Here is a 24,659-nt window from a genome sequence, read left to right on the forward strand (position 1 = left end):
TTTCACCACAGTGTCTTAAAGCTTTAAAAGTATTGCACACCAAATTTGGAAGCTTTAACCCTTAAAATAACGGAACCGGAGCCGTTTTTATATTTAACCCCTTTACAGTCCCTGGAATCTGCTTTGCTGAGACCCAACCAAGCCCAAAGGGGAATACGATACCAAATGATGCCTTCAGAAAGACTTTTCTATGTATCAGAGCTCCACACACATGCAGCTGCATGCCATGCTGTCCTCAAAAACAAGTGCGCCATACCGGCGCGAAAATGAGGCTCTGACTATGATTAGGGAAAGCCCCTAAAGAATAAGGTGTCTAAAACAGTGCCTGCCGATATAATCATATCAAAATACCCAGAATAAATGATTCCTCAAGGCTAAATATGTGTTAATAATGAATCGATTTAGCCCAGAAAAAGTCTACAGTCTTAATAAGCCCTTGTGAAGCCCTTATTTACTATCTTAATAAACATGGCTTACCGGATCCCATAGGGAAAATGACAGCTTCCAGCATTACATCGTCTTGTTAGAATGTGTCATACCTCAAGCAGTAAGAGACTGCACACTGTTCCCCCAACTGAAGTTAATTGCTCTCAACAGTCCTGTGTGGAACAGCCATGGATTTTAGTTACGGTGCTAAAATCATTTTCCTCATACAAACAGAAATCTTCATCTCTTTTCTGTTTCTGAGTAAATAGTACATACCAGCACTATTTTAAAATAACAAACTCTTGATTGAATAATAAAAACTACAGTTAAACACTAAAAAACTCTAAGCCATCTCCGTGGAGATGTTGCCTGTACAACGGCAAAGAGAATGACTGGGGTAGGCGGAGCCTAGGAGGGATCATGTGACCAGCTTTGCTGGGCTCTTTGCCATTTCCTGTTGGGGAGGAGAATATCCCACAAGTAAGGATGACGCCGTGGACCGGACACACCTATGTTGGAGAAAATAATATCTGTACTAATAATATAGATTATGTCCTAACATTTTTGATGTAAGAAGTAGGAAATTCAGATATTTTGATACATGTACTTATAAATGACATATCACAGCTAATGGCATTGTTTTGATAAGTAGAACATTATTAATTGACAAGTAATATTGGAATCTAGAGCCCTCAACAACGCCTGGTGTAGATAAGAACAAAAAAAAATTTCTGTGGACACAATTTTTTTTTTATTGCTAAACATTTATGCCTCTTTCTCAAAAGATGTGTAGCTCTATTAATATTGCTATTTTATCAGGTGCCAGGTATTGAGTGGTGCCAGCTCTTTGGTAAGACAAAAGACAGAAGAGGCTGTACTATAAATCAATCAAAAGTATGACTAGTGTGTCACATTACTACAACTACCACCAATCAAAGTTGCTAAGATCTGTCTATATTACTCTTTCAATCTAGGCAGACAGTAATAGAGAAATAATTACTGCCTGGAAGGACCCTCAAACATGATTATATTATTTTTTCACAAGGTAGATCTTTTCTATCAATATAAACAAGGACTGATCTGACAGTGCATCGCTGATGCAGAAAGGGATACATAATAATTGTTTCAGAATTAGAAAAAAAGTGCTGCAATCATATTGTAATTACATTTTAGTTATTGTAATACCAGCGATCTTTAATAAAAGCTACAGTTTCTGGATGTAAAATATAAGTCTATATAATATACATACAGGTCAAATATTGTTCAAACAATAAGATGATTAGAAATACACTATTTCTACAGTGCCCTGACAATTCTGGCCATTGGTCAAGACATTTTGTTTATTTTATTTTTTATTGAATTTTATTTATTAATCAACAGATCTTAAATATGTCCTGAATATAAGGGATGTGGAGACAAAAACTTAGATTCTATGCATTTTGCGATAATGAAAAAAATAACCCAGTGACAGCAAAGGTTATTAATTTTAGTAAATTGATCTCCAACCACCTACAAAATATCTCCAAAATCTGTCAGGTTCTGAGCACTGACACCACTTAGCAACAAGTCCACTCCCTGGTAATTTCCCAATTTGACTACTGTAATAACCTACTAATTGGTCTTCCTCTTTCTCACCTCTCCAATCCATTCTAAATGTCTCTGCCAGGCTAATTCACCTTTCCCGCTGCTCTGTATCTGCTGCCCCTCTCTGGGCTTGATTAAAAGTGGAGCGCTATTTATCACTCCAACTCGCATGTTAACTTCGCTAGAAGTAAGTTTTTTGTGTGTGTCGGGTACAGCGTGTATTACAAGTTGAAAGTAAAATGTTTTTGATCATGTGCTAACCTGATGCACGCAAAAATCTGAACTTTGAATATTGCGCCTGCGTTAACGTATTCCTCCATAGACTTCAATGGAGCGTGAAAAGTGAGGGAAAAACACTACTTTCGCGCATATTATATTTCAGATACACAACCGGCAAAAACGGATTGCCAGACCAGTATCAATAAGAGGCGCCAATAAATAGAACAGTGAATAAATTATAAAATACAATAAAATATCCTTATCAGATATACAGTAATAAATAAAATGATAAACCTTCAACAGATGAAAAAAAATAAATAGATAAATAAAATCAATAAAATAATATATCTTTGACGGTTATATAACCCATCAAATGGGTCTGATATGGATATATAAAAAATTAAAATATATAACACATATATTACACAATAATCAAATAACAAAAGGAATACTATAAAATCATATAGAGCAAATATCCAAATGTAGTGATAACAGATGGGAGTCCTAGTAAAGAACTTATCCAAAACCAAGAGATTAGAGGAAAACAAAGTCCAAGAATAATCCTCAGGCAGCTCCTCTGGTGTGTCACGCCACGACACAAGATCGCAACATCTAGACTACAAAAGATAGAGGGCGCCACATGGTGCAGATCATACTAGCAAGGGATAGACTATGGGGAGTCCTGATGAAACTGTGCTGTGACACGGAGAAACGCGTTGCTGATGTTGTTTTTAACTTTTTAATAAACTTATAAAATATGCTATCTCGCTGCTGCACTTTATCTTTTCGGATTTTTAACTCTTTTGCCTTCCTTATGGCTTCCAAACATCCACTACTGTGCCCAGGAGAGCATTAGCTATTCTCTCTGTCTGTGGGAACTACACTGCATCTCTGGACTCCCTTTGTTGGGACTAGGATCTGATCAGTTCCAGTTGCCTAGAAGTCTTCCGGGCGACTCTTTGGATCCGGCCTGCCTGTACTGCACATCGGTGCATTCCATCACGTGAGTAGGTTTTCTGCTTACCACCATATTTTATCCCTTGCTAGTATGATCTGCACCATGTGGTACCCTCTATCTTTTGTATTCTATATTATATTTCACATTCCAATGTTCTAGTAAAATATAATTGCCCGGGCGTGCGATAATTAATCAGCCATTACAAGTGGCTTTATATTGCTACCACAAGATAATTTTATAACTATGCCCCAAATGCCCCCAAAATACTGTCTAGAGTATTTTATTTAAAAATAAAGCAGTATTTTGGGACTAAAGTTGTTGGGAGTGGGGTGTTAGATAAAAAAAAACTTAACTGAAAAGTGCCTTTACATAGTGGTCAATGGTTACTGTGTGTTCCCAGTAAATATATATGTATATAAATATATATGTATGTGTTAATATATGTATATATAAACATAGTAACACATAAATATATATGTATATATTTAACACTGCTGACCATAGCTGTGCAACTTACCACCTGCACTGCGCGAGTTCTGATGCCGTGTATGATGGCATCAGAACGAGGCTCACATAGGAGCCTATGGAAGCGCACTGTCATGAGAGCAATGCTTCCCAGCAATGCAAACGCAACCTGCGCTGAAAACTTGTAATACCAGCGCACATTATCGTGCACTGGTAATAGGTATTACAAAGTGGAGAGCAAATATCACTTTCATCAAAGCAATATTTAGCGCTCCACTTGTAATCTGGCCCTTAATGTTTTCAGCTTCCTCCCAGCAGTGAATTATTTTGCTCCTTCAACAAAAGATACCAATAGGACAAAGTAAATTTGATAATATAAGTAAATTAAAGCTGTTTAAAAATGTATGCTCTGTCTCAATAATGAAAGAAAATAATTAGGGTTTCAAGTCCCTTTACCCACAATATTCGGATGGGCACAACCTAACTGAAACCTCCCCCAATGCAAATAATTTTAACTTACCCTAAAAAAAACCATCATGTTCGTCAGAAGCTAAAACATATATTTCATTTTAAAATAAAAACCTGCACATTAAACTATTGTAACTAAAGTTTGGCTAATTAAACTACTCATGGCCATCAGCAAATCAAATCGTCCTTCAGTTGTTCCACACTATGATCTGGACCTCCTCCCATAGTTGCCACTAACTAAAGATAATTTGCGATAGATTAGATTTATTTGTATAAAAAGCACCTGTGTGAAATATTTATATTTTTATATTCTTCAACTAAAATGTTCCTGAGCATCAATCTCATTAAGCATCCGTTCTCGAGTTTCAATAAGATTGTTTGAGCCAATATATAACATCTGTGATGTTGCCATAGCCACAATATCGATACAGCAATTTCACCTTTGCACAAAATGCTTAAATCTGCTGCAGCTATATCTGGCATTTAAGGTGTTAACCCTAACCCCAAACCCCATTTCCAAATCATAACTCTAGCCTTAAAGGTGCAATAAACACCTTGAAATTTTTATAACAAAAAAAGTTTTATTTCAGTGAAGAAAACAACTTTGCAATATACTTCAATAATTGTCCCTCTTTCCATGTAATTTAGCTCTGAAAATTGTAAATTTTCTAAATCTCTAAAAAAAGCACACTGCAGATTTCTCAAGGCTAAACCTGCTACATATATTTAACTAATTTGCTTTAGCTGATAAGAACTGCAAAATAATGTACTTTATCAGGGCTGGACTATGAATAAAAAGCAGCCCTGTAAAAATTTGAAGAACAGCCCTATTTTCTGTTGAGTCTATAGAAAGGACACATACTATTTTTCCCTAGGGGATTACTGGGATACTCCTTCCCCAATATTCTATTTTCAGAAATAAATTATATTATAAAACAAAAAGTTTCCAAAACGAGTGAACAAGAAAATGGCAACAATTCAAGGACCGCACTAATTGAAAAGTAAAAACTTCAACAATTTATTAGTAAAGCGTAAAAAAAACTTACAAATTCATGGACATACATAGAGGAGTGTGGGATAATGGAACTCGATCTACGTCAAATGATGCATTTCACGCCGTTGTGGATCTTTCTCAAAGATCGTGTGGGGGATGTTGGCTACTAGCAGCCTTTAAGGCATAAACAGGCACACCTTATTACGTATGATAACTAATCACATATAGGCTATAGAGATAGGCCTCCACCACACCGCATTACATAGATTGACACTCAAACAAGAAACATAATATACAATAATGATTTAAAAACATAATTAGCAACATAGTTGTAGAGAGACATGTCAAACAGACCACATTTATATAGCGGGTTTCCACAGATATACGCAGGATCACCCAAAAATGTCAGTGTAATCATAAAAGCCCGCTATTATTACATATCAGTCTGCAAATATGTAACATGCACCAGATATTCTTAATTTGGCATATACATAATACATGTTATAGAATTCAATAAGAATAATGTATTCAAGCAGATCAAGGAGTAAAGACAGATGAAATTGAATTTGGGATTCATTTATGTGTATAATACAAAGTAAAGGAGGCATAAGAATTATGCAGATTAAACAGCTGGTACTAGGAGAAAGACACATTGAATAAAATTCAAACCTTAACTTCAGAGAATGCCATATATATATATACATATATATATACAGTGGTTCCCTTGTGTTTAGCCTAAAGATCCACTGGACCTCTTTATCTTTTGAAACGATCACCGCCTCTGATCTGATATAGGACAAAATCTATAGCCTGAAATTTGAGAGCATTCTTCCCATCTACGTGAGTACAAAAATGTTTTTCCACAGGAGTTTTTGGGGGGTCTTTTTCAATTGAGGAAAGATATTCCCTTATTCTATCCTTAAGATTACGACTAGTACATCCTGTGTACTGTTTATTGCATACTGTACATGTAATAAGATACACTACATATTTAGAACAGCAGTCTAATCTAAAATTCATATTAAACCTTTTGCCCTCTACAGTGGAACTAAAGTCCCTGCCTGGGATCACATGGTCACATGCCATACAGGGATTTCTGCCACACTTAAAAAAGCATTTTATTCTACTTGATAAAGAGGTCCAGTGGATCTTTAGGTTTAACACAAGGGAACCACTGGGAATGAATCTGAGATGGGACATAGATCTATACCAGGGACCATAAATATATATATGGCATTCTCTGAAGTAAAGGTTTGAATTGTATTCAATATGTCTTCCTCCTAGTACCAACTGTTTAATCTGCATAATTCTTATGACTCTTTTACTTTGCATTACACATAAATTAATCCCAAATTCAATTTCATCTGTCTGTACTCCTTGATCTGCGTTAATACATTATTCTTATTGAATTCTATAACATGTATTATGTATATGCCAAATTAAGAATATCTGGTACATGTTACATATTTGCAGACTGATATGTAACAATAGTGGGCTTTTATGATTACACTGACATTTTTGGGTGATCCTGCGTATATCCGTGGAAACCCGCTATATAAATGTGGTCTGATTGACATGTCTCTCTACAAGTATTGTTTCTCCGATCCTTTACTCACTTTATATATTGGTTCTTCTTGTGATCAAATATATGTATATATACTATGTTGCTAATTTTGATTTTAAATCGTTATTGTATGTTAAATTTCTTGTTTGAGTGTCAATCTACTTAATGCGGTGTGGTTGCGGTTGGTCTCTATAGCCTATATGTGATTGGTTATCATACGTAATAAGGTGTGCCTGTTTATGCCTTAAAGGCTGCTAGTAGCCGACATCCCCCACACTGTCTTTGAGAAAGCGCCACAACGGCGTGAAAAGCGTCAGATGACTTAGATCGGGTTCCATTATCCCATTTTTACTAAATTGTTGAAGTATTTACTTTTCAACAAGTGCGGTCCTTGAATTGTTGCCATTTTCTTGTTCATTCATTTTGGAAACGTTTTGTTTTATATTGCCTCGCCATTTAGCTCTTTTGCGAGCGCTTGGCGTATGCCTGCAACTGGGGGAACAACAGCTGCCTTCCTTTTTGTGAGTGTTTGTTTATTATGTCCATTGGAAGTCTCACCGAGGTGCGTTTTAAATTATATTAGTTTGTAATAAAAAAAAAAATAGATTGTTGTTATACAACCCAATTTCATTAATTATTATTCAAATTGTGACCTAGAGAGAACACTCAAAACAGTGAGCTCCATGTAAAAAGCAGTGAATGCTGTCATTGAGTCCTTGCGGAGCAGGCTTTCTCTTGTGCTTTCCACAATGTAAGAAGCAGTGATTATCCAATTCCTGCTTCTAACCATCTATGCCACCTCTGAATTGGTAGATAGAAATCACCCTGAACACCATTGTTTGGAGTGATTGACAGGTGAGAAGAGGCCGCCGTACATACACAAGTAAGTAGGTGTCCTCTGCCTGTTCGCCACCAAGCCAGGCAGACAGGATCTTAAGTCAAGCCCAGATTGGCTCCTCCAAATTAGGTAAGTGGTGGGTGGAGTTTGGCTATTGAAAAACAATTATAGCAGAATGTTTAGACTTGGCTGATATGTTATTCTATAGCAAGACAACAGAAATGTCCCTTTAAAGGGACATGAAACCCAAATTTTTTCTTTCATGATTTAGACAGAGAATATGATTTTCAACAACTTCCAATTTACTTCTATTATCTATTTTGATTACTTCTCTTAGTATCTTTTGTTGAAGAGACAGCGATGGGTGAACAAATAACATGAGGTATGCGTGTACAGCCACCAATCATCAGCTCCTGAGCCTATCTAGATATGATTTTAAACAAAGGATACCAAGAGAACAAAATAAATTATATGATAGCAATAAATTGGAAAGTTGTTTAAAATTGCATGCTTTCTCTGAATCACAGAAGAATACAATTGGGGTTCATGGGCCTTTAACTTTAACATTACACCTTTTCTATGGACTACCTGACCCCACAACACGGTAAACACCATCCAAAATCTACATGTCTCATTAATACTATACCCACAGTCCTATACATTCTGTTGAACCCCACACAAACAAAACACCAACAGTCCCCTCACCTTCCTGGCTCAGAAATGTTGGTAGTTATAACTTTAACTCAGCCATATTCTTAACCAAAATACTTAACCCAAACTTTACTTTAGGTCAGGCGACCTGGCCACAAGATTCTTGCACTGGAATGTCATAGGTGGTGAGATCTCAGTATGTACCCAATCTCTGCTTATGACATTCTGGCTTCACGATACTAGCTAGAAGCTACTAATCTTTCCCTCCAGCAAGTAGAACATGCCCTTTAAGGTAACAGCTTCCAATAAGATAAAGCCATAGCCATGTGCTGAAATAGTTTATGTAGGTGAAAATGCACAGAATAGTATTGTAGGATGTAAGAATTGGGTTATAAGAGAAAGAGACTTTTTCCCTATAGGCACAATGTTTATTGCACAAGACATTTATTTCTGTCTGTGATTTTTTTTTCCACATGAAAAAGAATAACAGATACTGAAAGAGACGCATCTGATAACGAAGGATTTTGTTACATATTGATGGAGACTAATCCACCTTTAAATTCCCACATCATTTCAGTTGCTATTGGTTAATCTTGATGGATATGAACTAATGACCTAGTATAAGCTGTGGATACAAAAACAACTGTCATATTTTATCATTTAGTCAATGAAAAATCCAGTAACATATGGATCTCCTCAGTAAAGTAAAGCTGCATGCACCAACTGAGAGAGTTTTATTATCACTCAAACAAATATAACAACCACCAGTATAAAGAATATGCTAACATTAAGATGAGATTATAACTCAAGAGAAAAGAAAAATACAAATTTAACAATATTTAACATACAATTGAGATACATAGACTTGTGACTGAAGACCTCACATAAAGTGTTAGGGCAAAAGTTGCATTAAACACTACATAAATACATGTAAATAAAGTTCTACACTCATATATGTACAATCTAATAAAAAAGTACAGTAAATACTAAAAAAAAGTTATGAGGGTTAAAAAGTATATGGTATATGGCAAGGTATTTGAATGGAAAGGGTTATATGTGTGTATGTATGTATTCAGTATATGTGTATACGTCTATTTTTATATGTGTACATATGTATATAAATACATACATGCACCTATAAACACATATATTCACATATAAACACACACACACACACACATATATATATATATATATATATATATATATATATATATACAGTATATATATATATATATTACTTTCAACTTGTAATATGTGCGCATTAAAAGTTTACTTCTGGCAGTATTTGCTCACAAGTGAAAACGCTAAAGAGGGGGCCACTTGTAATCTGGCCCATGGAAGAAAATAGTGAGATTAATATAATGTCTGTGTAAAGTGCTTTCTCTTCTTCCCACTGACCTATATGTATTGGGGTTTGGTTATTTATGTATTTATTTATTTTTTACCAGGATTTTGATTGCTTCTGAATAAAAGTAGTTTATGACAAGGGTGTCAGTTACTTCTGACATAAAAAAGTGAGTTGATTGGCATCTTGGTACTTGTTTTCTGCTTCACAGAAGATGATGGGGTTGTAATTTATGCCTGTCAGGGTTGTATGTGGCGAGAAGTCTTCATCCAGACGGCCTCTTCAATCTTTATCTAGGCGGCATCTTCTATCCAGGCGGGTCCATCCTGAAGACATCCGGCGCAGAGCATCCTCTTCATACGGTCCCTGCCGTACACTTAATCTTCAATGCAAGGTACGCGATCCAAGATGGCGTCCCTTCCATTCCTATTGGCTGAAAGATTTGAATCAGCCAATAGGATTTAAGCAGCTCTAATTCTATTAGATGATGAATCAGGCAATAGAATGAGAGCTGCTTAAATCCTATTGGCTGTTCAAATCAGCCAATAGGATTTAAGCAGCTCTAATTCTATTGGCTGATTGTAGGGGTTAATTTAGGTTGTTGCGATGTGGGGGGCTGGCAGTTTAGAGGTTAATTACTTTATTTAGTTGTGGTGATGTCGGGGAGCGGTGGAATAGGGGTTAATAACTTTAATATATAGGTGGCGATGTTGGGGTGCGGCGGAATAGGGGTTAATAACTTTAGTATAGTGGAGGCGATATCAAGAGTGGAAGATTAGGGGTTAATACCTTTATTTAGGTGGGGGCAATATCTGGAGCAGCAGATTAGGGGTTAATACCTGTAGGCAGGCGTCGGCGATGTCAGGGGCATCAGATTAGGGGTGTTTAGACGTGGGTTTATGTTAGGGTGTTAGGTTTAAACGTAACTTTTTTTTCGCCATAGACATCAATGGGGCTGCGTTACTGAGCTTTTCTTAAAAGCACCATATCGCTCGCACAAGCCGGGTTTTTAAAAACTTGTAATGGCTGTGCTATAGGGGATTAAATAACGCCACTTTTGTTGCATTCGTTAATTTCCCTATAGCGCTCAAAACTCGTAATCTAGGTGTTAATGAGCAGGGTGATGTGAACCAAGAAAGTGAGTTTTGGTAGCACAGAACAACAGGGACATGATACCCAAATATTGAATCATTTGAGAACAATGCAGCATTTCTGTAAAAAGCTGACTAGAAAATATCACATTAATATCTCTATGTAAACAAGAAAGATATTATACATCAAAATTTCCTCAGAAGCCACATCTGACTGTAAAGGGACTTTAAGCAGCCAATCACAAGGCTCGTCCTGGGTATTGCAAAGGAATATGTATCTGGCAATTGCAGGCACAGTCACTTTATTTCCTCAGTTTAAGGAAGTTTACTAAGAAATCTGGGGAGATTTTGGTAAAATCCCATGAGATCACAGTAAATCAAAGTGTGAACTTAGCACTTGTAAAGGTGATTGTATTTTATAAACTTTTACATCTTTTATCAAATGTCCTTTCTCTTGGTCTTTTTTGTTAAAACTTAGCAGGAGTGTGCTTTTTCATATAATATATAGCACTAGTGTTTGAAATAATATTTACAGCACTCTTACACTTATAGGGGACCATTTATCAAACTCCAGACTACATTTCTCACTGCACAAGCAATTGCTCATGCAGCCGCGTCCCCTACGCTTGAGCAACCTTTTGCATAAGAGCAGGGTTTGTTAATCACCCTGGTAGGTTCTGACCACGGTGCTTATATGCTGCTGGCTTGGCATGCTGTCATAGAAAGAACATGTTTCAACAAAATATATCAGGAAAAAGAGGCAAATTTGATCATAGAAGTAAATTGGAAACCTTTTAAAACATGAACTGTCTAGTTTAATTTCATATGTCTATGTCCCTTTAACACATAAAGCAAGGGTGCTTCAAATTCACTATCTGGCGTAGGAGGCTTCTATTAGCATATATAGAGGGGTCTAAATAGTAGCAGTTTGAGATGGATATAATGTGGAAACAGCATAAATCTCAAAAACATATACACCATGATTACAAGTTGTGCGCTATACCTGGTGCGTAAAGAACGCAAAAAATTAGCTTTAATGCACTTTCCATAGCGCTGCCATTACGAGTTACTGAAAGACCTTCTCTTGTTGTGTCGTATGGTGTGATAAGCTCCATACTGCACAAAACCCAAGGCATGACTTTACGTGGTCGTGCACAATTTCCCCCATAGACGTCAATGGGGAGAGAGTGTTAGAAAAAAACTAACAACTGCGATCGCGGAACGGCGATCGCCGTAACGCAACCCCATTGATGTCTATAGGGGAAAAGAAAATTACGTTAAAACACCTTAACATAATCCTCTAGTCTAAATACCCCTAATCCGCCGCTCCCCCGACATCGCTGACACTAAATAAAGCTACTAACCCCTAAACCGCCGGTCCCCCACATCACCAACACTATAATAAAGCATTAACCCTTAAACCGCCAGCCCCCACAGTGCAACTAATAAACGAAACCTATTAACCCCTACACCGCCAGCCCCCTACATCACAACTAATAAACTAAACCTATTAACCCCTAAACCACTGCCCCCCACATCGCAAAACACTAAATTAAAATATTAACCCCTAAACCTAACACCCCCCCTAACTAACTTTAAATTAAAAGTACAAAATAACTATCTTAAAATAAATAAAAACTTACCTGTGAAATAAAAATAAAACTAAGATTAAACTATAAATTACACTAACATAACTATTCTAATAAAATAAAATAAACTACAAATTAAAAATCCTAAATTACAAATTTAAATAAATAAACCTAACACTACGAAAAAATAAAAAAAATCTGATTACTAAAAAATAAAAAACGAAATTATCCAAAAAAATAAAAATTACACCTATTCTAATAGCCCTATAAAAACAAAAAAGCCACCCCAAAATAAAAACACACCCTAACCTAACAATAAACTACCAATAGCCCTTAAAAGGGGCTTTTGTAGGGCATTGCCCTAAGTTAAACAGCTCTTTTACTTAAAAAATTATGCAATGCCCATATAAATGCCCCTTTAAGGGCAATGGGTATCTTAGGTTTTTTTTATACTTAGGTTTTTTTTATTTTGGGGGGTTGGTTGGGTGGGGGGGGTTACTGTTAGGGGGACTTAGTAATTTTTTAGATAAAATAACTGTTTATTGTTGGATTAGGAGGTGTTTTTATTTTGGGGTGGCTTTTTTGTTTTATAGGACTATTAGATTAGGTGTAATTTTTACTAATTTGGATAATTGCGTTTTTGTTTTTTGTAATCTTAGTGTTTTTTTATTTTTTCAGAATTTTATCGTTTTTTTTTGGAATGTTAGATTATTTTAATTTTTTCGTAGTGTTAGGTTTATTTAAATTTATATATATATTTTTTTTTTTGCAGTGTTAGATTTATTTAATCATGTAGTTAAGGATTTTTAATTTGTAGTTTATTTTATTTTATTAATGTTAGTTATGTTAGGTTAATTTATAGTTTAATCTTTGTTTTTTTTATTTCACAGGTAAGTTTTTATTTATTTAAAGATAATTATATTGTAAGTTTAATTTAAAGTTAAGGGGTGTTAGGTTTAGAGGTTAATAGTTTAAGTTTTGTGATGAAGGGGCCGGCAGTTTAGTGGTTAATATGTTTAGTTTATTAGTTGTGATATGTGGTGCTGGCGGTTTAGGGTTTAATAGGTTTAGTTTATTAGTTGTGATATGGGGGGCTGGCGGTTTAGAGGTTAATACTTTATTATAGTGTTGGCGATGTGGGGTGCCATCTGTTTAGGGGTTAATAGGTTTATATAGTGTTGGTGATGTGGATGGGCAGCGGATTAGGGGTTAATAGGTTTATTTAATAGTCGCAATGTGGGTGGGCAGTGGATTAGGGGTTAATAAATTTAATATAGTATTTGTGATGTGGGGGTGGCGGTTTAGGGGTTAATAAGTAGTTTATAGGTGTTAGTGTACTTTGTAACATTTAAGTTATACATTTTGTGAAACATTTTTGTTTTGCAAAATCCATAACTACTGGTCTCAGATCGTGGAATGGATTGTGTCGATATAGGCTATAACACAAGCATTTTAGCAGTAAAGCACAACAATTACACGCTCAAATAGCCAATTTTTTAGCGGTATGGCCATACCGCACCATAACGCAAAACTTGTAATTTAGCTGATCATTTGCTGTACCCTCAATAAAATAACAAGAGCAATTGTACCTGTCAAAATCTGAGTTCCTATGCCCAGGGTCAAGCATGAAAACCTGCAATCAGGCCACACAGTTAAGACAGAGGGCATTTTGCAAAGCTAAAAAAAAACCTCTTAGCTGATGCCCAACTCCTCACCTAGTAGGCAGTAGCATAATTCAAATATTTACAAAGTAACTACATTCCTGAACCCATCCAGCCCTATGCTGGATTACCCAACAAGAAATGAAACTACTGAGCTGTTCAGATTAAAGAAAAATCAAGAAAGGCAGAAATGCTGCAGGCGCCAAACAGACCCTAAAAATCTGCTGCTTTTGGCTGGAGCATAATCAGCCTGTTTATACATTTACTTCTAAATGGTTAAGTATACAGAACCTCTGTGTTTTATTTAAAGTAATATGTAAATAAATCATAATCATGGAGTACACAAAATGACGGAACCCTTAAGTGTAAACAACTACTACTGAACACCAGGAAAGCAAAGGGTTAAGTGTACTTATTGGCAATTAACGGAATATGAACAGCATGTTACTTACAAGATGCAGAAGAAGCAAGATAGACTCCCGGTTCCTGGCTTTTAGTTTGTCTGTTTCCTCCCCAAGGTGCAGCAGGCTCCCTGATGCCATCTGCAAAACAACACAGGAGTTTAAGCAAACAGCATAACTCTCTTTTATTTGTTATGCAAAGAGTTATTCAAATATATATGGTTTCTTTTTTCTATTTTAATTTGAATCCCTTTCAAGACAATGGTTAAAAAAAAATTCTGTTTTTAAAAATTCATATAATTTATTTATCATTATTTTTTGGCACAATTAAAAAAAATGGTAACGCATTTTGTTCCGGCATCCACTCACACAGCGTAATATTGTGGATTTCTTATTACCATCTGTTCGGTACACGTGCAGTTACATTTATATATATATAGTATATTAAAAGAAAGGCTTTAAGAAATCACTTCGGAAAATAAACAATGCAATGATAAACAGCTGAGAAAAAAAAGTATTAAATGTAAACAAAATCTTTAAAGAGAAAGAATTAAAAAAAAAATAAAAAAATATGATGAAAGTGAAACTCATTATTTTAAAATGTGAATCATCTATTTTATCCCATGATCTATAACACAAATTTCTAGCAGGAGATTAGAAAGAGGACAGAAATGATTCTCAGCTGTGAAATAATACCTAACATTATTATGTTCCAATCGAATTGCTGTGATGACAATTTTCTTATGTTCAGAAAACTGTGTATGTTGCATGATATGTTAGCAGAGAGCCACAAGCTATAGGTCTCTTGTGTGCCACGAATCAGCACTTACTAAATGTCGTTATCAGATATTAATTTCCCACAAGATTGGTACAAGCAATACCTTTGAAGAGTATTTGTGAAACTCTTCTTGTAGTAGACTGTGTTTTGATATTTTCTCATTTCCATGGAAAACCCAGCATTTAAATGATAGTATTTTTTCTTATATTTTAAATATAAGTTTAATCATTTGTGATGATTTCTTTTTCTAGGAGGTTCATGACTTCATGTAAATTTGTCCCAATTTTCAGATTTTGCTTGTTGCTACTACCACTTCAATAGCTAATAATGTATTTCAGCATCATTATGCCAGTTATTAGCTATAACAATTACAATTTTCTCTATTAAGAACAATGCAAATGATAACTTAATAGAATGACAAAACAATCAGTTAAATATTCTACAATTAATTTGGTAAAACAATAAAACAATACACTGTGTTCATTCATTCTACATATAAATATTTTATTAATATTTTTTATTTTTTTACTGCATCATTTTTGGTATCCAGTTTATTATTTTGCTATCCATCCCAATGTGCTAAGCTCTTTACATAGAATTTCACTAGGATTTCAAATTCAAAGCCTTTCTGATCCATGCAAATATTTTATGATATTCCTCTTTTTTTACTGCTTCTCATTGGTATCAGGATGACACCACCTACACTTGGCAATGGGGCATTTTGACAATGGTCTTCCAATCCATCAGAAAATCTGTTCAAATCATATTTTCTTCAACAGATCTTTGGACTAGTCTCTAATTCAGTAGGCTCAATCTTTTGAAAACCCATTTTAGCCTCTTTTGATTGGCATATGTTGACTGCTTGTACAATTTGTTTTACAAAATAAAAAGTAATGTTTTTAAGGTAAAAACTAAAGGCTGCAGGGTTTTCAGTTGGGGTTTAAGTTAGGGTAAGTTGGAGTGGATCGGAATCAGACATGATAGTTATTGGTTGTGTGAGAGAGGTCTAGGTTAGCACAAATTGTCACGCAGATACGTTGTAATAATAAGTATAAATAAAGTGTAATAAGTCAAGTGTGGTTAACTCCGCTGTCTGTATTGAATATCAAATCATACAACTCTAAAATGTAACTAAAATATCTTATTAATCAAAGGGTCACAGGTTATAATACAAGAATTGCAGGAACGAATGTGAATTTCGTACTTCAGATACATTTCCAAATATTTGCATAATATGCTCATCAGTCTGGTGCAGGGTATATTCGTTTATTGCCCCAGTCCATAACTTGTGATGTGTATGACTAACATGCTTTTTGCATTCATTTATGTGCTTAAAGGAACATGATTTAGAAACAGCATGCCATATTAAACTACTTTCCAATTTACTTCTATTATCTGCTTCATATGTTGATATCCTTTGTTGAAAAGCATATCTAAAAAGGTTCAGTAGCTGCTGATTGGGGGCTGCACATAGATGCCTCATGTGATTGGTTTATCCATGTGTATTGCTATATCTTCAACAAAGTATATCTGAAGAATGAAGCAAATTAAATAACAGAAGTACATTGGAAATTTGTTTAAAACTGTATTTTCTATCTGAATCTTGAAAGAAAAATGTTGGCTTTCATGTCCCTTTAAATATGTGCAAAACACTTTCTTCAAGGAAAGAAACATTTGTGAATTTCTAAAGGAAAGATTTACCCAGTTTTTCAATATTTATTAAATAAGCAAATCTGAAGAAATAGATTCTTAAGTGTCGATCCAGGATCTCAACAACAGCAACATATGTTATCTCCGTTATAATTATAATATACAGGTATAATAATCCTAAAATTGGTCAAGCCTGATAAGTACTTCTTTATATATGTGTCTGGTCATTTTTTTTTATTTTTTATTTTTTTCAAAAGTAAGTATCTTCTATCAAGATTAGACCCATTTCCATGTGGAACATTCATTCAGTACCATCAGCTACTAATACTGAAAAAAATAACCTGTCCGAAAATGTGCCAAATGGACTCCACAGTGAACCACTTTAGCATGTGCTAATAGCAGATGCTGTTGCATGTGGCCTACCATCGTAACAGCAATAGCTTGTGTGCACAAGAAAATATATCACTACTGCAAACAATTATATATATATATATATATATATATATATATATGTATGTTTCTATTAGAATCTGAAATGCACTCATTTTCTCTTTTATGTCCCTTTAATATACAACATAAAGGGATGGAGATGTGCCATAATTATGAGCAAATAAATATCTGTTTGAGGACATTCCAGATAAAATTAAAATGCACATATGTTTGTAATACACTTGCATTAGCATACAGCAGGTAGTGTATATGAAACCAAGCAGTCACCATTGGTTCTCTGAAGAGACACACTGCGTAAAAAGTTGGCATATCTAGATATGGCTATGTGTTATTAAATGGTTAAAAGGCCTCATTGAAATAGTAATTGATGTTAGAAGAAACATGTTTGCTAATATAAAAATGCTTGTTTTGAAAACTGAAAAGCACTGATGTGCATTTTAGTTTAGGCTGGAATGCCCCTCTAGATCTGAGCAGAATGTACAAACAGCCAGGAAGACTGCTGCATCAGATCAATGTGGGATAAACACATGCCCTTAGTGCTCTGGGAAGCACGAAACGCGTAAGATGATTTGGATTGTCCTCCACCATTGCTTTTTAATATGATGAATTCAAGAATTGTGTTTTTAAGGAACTTTTTGCTTTGCGGCATACTCGTGTATTCTCCTGAACAGAATGTACTACTATAGCCTAACATATTCACAGATAAATGCTAATGATAATTTTTTAAAGAAACATAAGCAGGCCACATGTAAATTATTTATGGACTCTTGTAGATGACAAACTATAAAGCAGTGCTCAATGTCACGCAGCAGGTTGTAATGCAAGTAAGATACTATCATGCATGACCAGGGGCATATACACCAGCAACAAATGAAGGATTCTGCCACTACACAAATAATTGTACCACCTCACCTTGAATATGAAGTATACTTTTGCAAGGTGCTTCTATAAAAGGACATTGCAGAATTAGAAAAGTTTTATAAAAGTATAAAAAAAAAAAGAGAACAAGGAGAATGGACGATTTATTTTCTTCCCTTTAAAAGTGTAGTAAACACCTTGAGATTTTTATATAAAATGTTTAGTTATGTATAATGAAACAACTATGCAGTATACTTTCATTATCTATTTTCCTCCTTTTCATGTAATTTACAGTATCTCTGAAAATTGGGCAATTTAAGAAATTAAAATGCACCCTGATGACTTTCAATGCTAACCCTGCTAGATATGTGTCAGAGTACCAGGAACCAGACAGAGATGTGAAATGCTAAATAAATCCCACCTTTATTAAAAAATTTAAAAATCAAAACGAACCCAAAAGCCAAATAACAAGCCAGGAGTGAAAGCCAGAGCGGGTAGTCAGACAAGCCGGGTCAGGAACCAAAGCAAGTAGTCAGACAAGCCGGGGTCAGGGAGACAAAGTTCAGCAAAGTTAGGAACAAGCTGGGGATCAGGAACCAGAAGGGACATCATACAAGCCAGGTAATACACAGAGTCAGGAACATAGGAACTCACAGAGAAGTCAGAGACAACGCAAGGGCAAAGGCATACTGAACTGAGGCACTTAAATAGTAAGTGATGAAATCATAATTCTGGGACTGCAACCTGTCTCTCACTGATGATGTTCTCCAGTTTGGCCATAAGTGGGAGCCTGGGTGTAGTGAGCAGCGTTACACACTCTGTTTCAGGCAATTAGAAAACACAGGTGAGAGAAATGGCAGCTATAACAAAAGATGCCAACAACAAGCAAAGTTAGGTGAAACCCTGACTATACCCTCCCCTCAACGATCCCTCTCCTGTGAGAGGATTAAAGGCTTATCAGGGTAACAGGCATGGAAGGCACAGAGGAGGGTGGGAGCGTGAACATCAGAAGAGAGAATCCAAGAATGCTACTCCGGACCAGAACCAGTGAACATACAAGAGGCTTAGACTAAGATAATGAGGTCTGATCGCCCTGAAAGCTAAGGCCATTTGATTGCATTGCGGTTTCAATGACCAAAAACAGTTTTTCATATGAAAAAATAAACCTAGAGGATAATTTTCTCATACATTTTAAATGCTGCGGATGGTTTAACAAGTTACTTGAAACACATTAAGGGGAAGACATTTTACAGTGCACTGTCCCTTAATCTTGTGAAATATGTCTGTTTATTTAGAAAAGATGAGCATTAGATTGCGTTACATGATATAAATATGGTCAGGTCCTTTATACAGAGTTGTGGGAAATCTATTTCTGTCGAACTATGGCTGTTAATAAATAGGTAGGAAGTGACTGTAGATATCTTTAGAAGGGCATTAAATACATGTTCAGATTAAAAAACATTTCCATGTTTAAGGGGATAATGGTAGCTATTTTAAATAATTATAATATAATTATAATATAAAGTCATTAATCACAGGAGACTTGGAATGATCAAAGTTGGTGGCTATTTGCCTTTTCTCCTCTCAGTTGAATGTGCATGTAATTATAAGTGTAACAGAGAGTCTTTAGGTTTCTGTAGCTTCCCTCTATTTAGTATGTATTCAGATACGCATTTACTCCCTTGGTCCATCTTAGGGTCAGACGAATAAGTGTGTAAAATTAGCTGTATGCAAATGACCTTCCCTGGAGATTTGTCCAATTAAACCAAAGACATAAAATGTCATTTTGAGAACTGTTTTTTCAGGCAAATACAAAAATTAGCTTTGGATTTACCTAATAGTTATATGATTTCTGTGTGTATGTGTGTATCAGGAGAACTAGAGACAGAAATTGACTGAAAAGCATAGAGTCAGAAAGTATTAAAGACAAAAGTAAAATAAATGGAGAAAACAATGATGTAGATTAAAAATGCATTTAAATTAGGATTTCAGAAAAGCTATGACACACATCTCACAGAAATGTATATACATAATATAATATATAATATAAAGGGGTAAATCAACTGCTGTGGTGACATTTATAAATAACTCTGATTTATTTTAGTCACCAGAACACCTTGATTGCTTGAGTGGAGCTGTAAGCTTGGACAATACAAAGAGATACCCCTAAAGTATGGGGAAAGGCCACACATACCCAAAGGACTAAGCATACCCTGAACCTTAAACACATACAACTGCGAATCAAATATGGACTTAACTGCTCTTGTCTGTATGCACTATGCTTTTATAAACTTTTTTTTGTTCAATAAAGTTTTCAAAGTGTAAAAAATAAATAAATGATAATAAAATTGTAATAACTAATACCATGCAATATTAGTTGACATACTGAAACAGCAAATATTACAAATTAAAGGCCAGATTACAAGTGGAGCGGTATTTTGCACTTCCGCTTGTTAGCTTACTCCACTAGAATTAAGATTTACGACTATTACAAGTTGAAAGTAAACAGTTTTTGCTCAAGCGGTAACCCGACTAGCGGAAAAAAACAAAGTTAGAATATCGCGTGAGCATTCACATATTCCCTCATTGAAGTCAACGGAGAAAAAGAAGTGGGAAAAAAACACCCTAGTCTTGACATGAAAATGAATAAATATGTTCTATTTATTCATAAATAAATATTTCTACATATATCTGATGTTTTTTTTTCCACAAATATATATGATTATATATATAGGTATATATATATATATATATATATATATATATATATAGATGATTATATATAGGCATATATATAGATGATATATATATGATTATATATAGGTATATATATATATATATATATATATATATATATATATATATATATGATTATGTATTGCCAAACATAATAATAACCCTTTTCAGAATAATATCTGTAAATACGGTCGGTATATAGATGACATCATCATCATCCTCTGGCAAGGTGATCACTCTAAAATGGATGATTTTGTCTCATATATGAACAACAAGACATATAATTTAAATTTCACAAAACAAACTTCACAAGTATCAAAAGAATGTTTAGACTTAGTACTTTTTAATGAAGAGAATATTATCTCAGTTAAAAATTACAGGAAGCCGACAGAAAGAAATGGGTATATAGAATCTTCTAGTGCACACAAGAAATGTTGGATTAATAATGTACCGTATAGTAAGTTTTTAAGAATTAGGAGAAATTGAACACATCTACAGAACTATGAAAAGGAAGCGGATATTTTGGAGAATAAATTTATAACCAAAGGCTATGACGTTAACAAAATAAAAGATGCTAGAAAGAAAGCAGCATTGAGTGATAGAAAAAAGCTGATATCTCCTAAAAGAACTAATCCAATGAGAAAAGATAACAATAACTGCATAAGGTTTACAACCACATGTAATGAAGGGGCAGGGGCAATAAGAGGTATTATAAATAAACATTGGCCTATCTTAAAGGCCGATCCTCTTCTTGGACCACATCTACATGAAAAAGCTAACATAACATATAAAAAGGGTATGAGTCTTAAAAACCTCTTAGCCCCAAGTAAACTAAAAGATATGAACATAAAGGAAATTGGCTTGTCAATTGGAAAGGAACCATGCGAAGCTCTAAATCTAGATGCACTATGTGTCCACATATTAATAAATCCAAGTATTTTAAAAATTCTAATAGAACGGATACCTATGAAATTGATTTCAAAAGTAATTGCAAATCCACCTATGTGGTTTATCTTTTAGAGTGTGGGTGTGGCCTAATTTATGTGGGCCGCACCAAACGCCAGATCAGACGCAGGGTCTATGAACATGTGTATAACATCAAAGAAAAATCACTCAAACATAATGTAGCCAAACAATTTTTAGATCACCATAATGGTGATCCTGTTTCTTTAAAGTACAGGTTATTGGATGGATATCTCCAACTAAACACAATAGACTTTTAGAGTTAAGAAAACTAGAGACATATTGGATATATAAATTACATCCTCTAGGTCTTAATATTGATATTGATGTGGCAGCATACTGTATATGTGAATTTTAGATTACTCAACTAATTTTATGTATTAGGAGAAACAGTTTTTTTATTTATATAGAGAGAGCTATGTATCGTTTAGATTAATTTGTAACAATATATCAATTTAATACTAGTTAGGCATATGTAGCATTTTATAAATTATTAGTTCATTTTATACATATTTGTGTTATGAAATAATAAGATTTTATTGTGTTTGAAATGGTTTCAATTGTAATTGCATATTTTTGAGATGTTTTTAACAATTTATGTTCCATATAGTTTGTTTTTAATATTTTTCTTAGTGTAATTTTTATAGAGGAGTTTTTTGAACATATGAAATGATCGTTATACCTTGTTAAAAGATATGCTGTTGCTAAAATCAGACACCCAATAAACCAGAGCCTAAGAACCGGGCCCCTGGAGAAACCACCCAGAGGGTGGAGTTGTATTTCAACATACGAGTATAAAGGTCTGCAGCCAGAGCAATCCGATAGCACCTTTGTTTGTTTGAAAGTTTCCCCTTGATAAAGCCCAGCGAGAACCAGGGGAAATACGTTGGGGTCAAATAGTGGAGACTCCTACATAAGGATTTTACCCACATTATCGTACACACAACACTGACGATTAGAACCGAACGGCTGAGGGCGGGGAGTCCGGAATACCCGCTGCAGGTTGTATCCTGTCATTGCTTGAACTCCTGCTGAAGGTTTCATTTGATGTGTTGTTGTGGACACTGAAACTGCTTTTAAAACTTTAGTTTATAATAAAAGGCTTAAACTTTTTGTGCATCTGGTGAGTACATATTTATATTTAGCGCATTATATTGCTTCAATAAAACTACACTTGAATCTCTTCTCTTTGTGCTTAATTTTTTTCTACATATATGATAATATATAGGTTTTTATATATATATATATATATATATATATGATTTTATATATATATATATATAATTATATATATATATATATATATATTTATAAATATCTATTTATAAATACAAAAAACATACTGCTTTGTGCAGAACATTGGAATGTAAAATATTTGCAGTAAATACACAGTATAACACTCTATTAAATATGAATATTGCAGAAATATATACTGTATATATATATATATATATATATATATATATATATATATATATATATATATATATATTCAGTAAAATAAAGGGAGAGCAATAGTAACAACCACCATTAGACCCTCACAAAACAGGCATCAGAAAATGTTGGTATATTGCAAATAAACTCCCTCTAACAAGTATCCTTATTGAGATACCACTTATAGTCAAGTAATTACCACTGGCTACATAAATCATATACTGATAATCTGACAAACTGTCATGGTTAATATGTTTATGAAAGGATAGTGACCATAAAAACCTGATGGGTTATAACAAGCCATATAAATAAAGAACTGTCTGCAGACACAGTAATGAGAATGCCTGCATGTTATTGGCTCTATTCTTACACTAAATTCCTATTCGCCCTGAGTTGCACTGTTTCTATGTTTTTTATTGATTTTTCTACTACCCATGGCTATTAAGGAAACTGTTCCTTGATAAACATTTAATGCCATTCAAAAATACCAACAAATTAAATTCCTGGATACAATTATGTGACTAATACACAATATAAACTGCCTCATAATGTTACTGAGTTGAAACCTATACTTATATTACTTTGGAACAGTGAACTGAGGTCTCTTTTCTTTTGACCACAGTTTTTCTAGCTTAAAAATGCTCTTTAAAATACTACTTAACAGTATAGGGACTTTTGTACCATAAAGATAAAGTGATAAAGATAAAGGGGTAGATTTAACAAGGGCCTAATGGCCTAGTTTCCCTTGTTTCCGTGTGAGCATTCAGGCTTGCTGGAAGCAGCAGTTATGAAACAGAGGTCTAAAGACCGCTGCTCCCTAACTGGTCTGCTGCCTCTGAGGCTGTGGTCTTCAATCCGCCCGATCCTATACAATCGGACTGATTGACACCCCCTGCTAGCGGCCAATCTGCAGGGGGCGAGAATCTGCAGGGGGCGGCATTGCACAAGCAGTTCTGGTGAACTGCTTGTGTAATGATTATAAGAAAGTGACAGTACAGCACCTACAACCAGAGGAACTCACGAGCTCCCAAAACAGATTCCTTAAAAATCTATATGCATAAAAGTGTATAGAAAAAAGGAAGCGCCACAAATGGGCCTAAGTGAGAATGTTAATGGAAAATATAATAATATTTTAGCTGTATACAATATGTAAAATATAACATATAGCATTTATTTAAACATCAAGTTAGGTTAAAAATGTTAGGTTAAAAGTATGAACAAGAAAATAGGGTACCCTATAAAAACAGCATTATATAAAAATAGCTATATTAAAAACGACGCTGAAAAAGAGACCTGAAGGATCCCATTGAGTTAGACATACAAAACAGTGTGGTCTAACTGTACAGCTATTATATTATATTTTCCATTAACATTCTCACTTAGGCCCATTTGTGGCTCTCTCTTTTTTCTATACACTGCTTGTGTAATGATAAATGCCGACAGCGTATCATGTCGGACAGACATTTGTAAATCTACCCCAAAAAGTGCTTTTAATCGAAAATGCACTACCAACCATCTATTGCCACATATAAT

At 34.6% G+C, this 24,659-nt stretch overlaps 1 protein-coding gene across 1 annotated transcript in view; it reads right to left on the reverse strand.

Moving 5' to 3' along the window:
* NCKAP1L (NCK associated protein 1 like) overlaps window positions 1-24,659 on the reverse strand; it is a 605,812-nt gene that overhangs the window by 72,440 nt on the left and 508,713 nt on the right. Inside the window, exon 30 of the mRNA XM_053708267.1 lies at window positions 14,309-14,398. Coding sequence (XP_053564242.1) covers window positions 14,309-14,398 — 90 coding nt within the window. The remainder of the gene's footprint in view (window positions 1-14,308; window positions 14,399-24,659) is intronic.

This window comes from Bombina bombina, chromosome 3 (assembly GCF_027579735.1).
Source record: "Bombina bombina isolate aBomBom1 chromosome 3, aBomBom1.pri, whole genome shotgun sequence".
NCBI classification, from domain to species: Eukaryota; Metazoa; Chordata; class Amphibia; order Anura; family Bombinatoridae; genus Bombina; species Bombina bombina.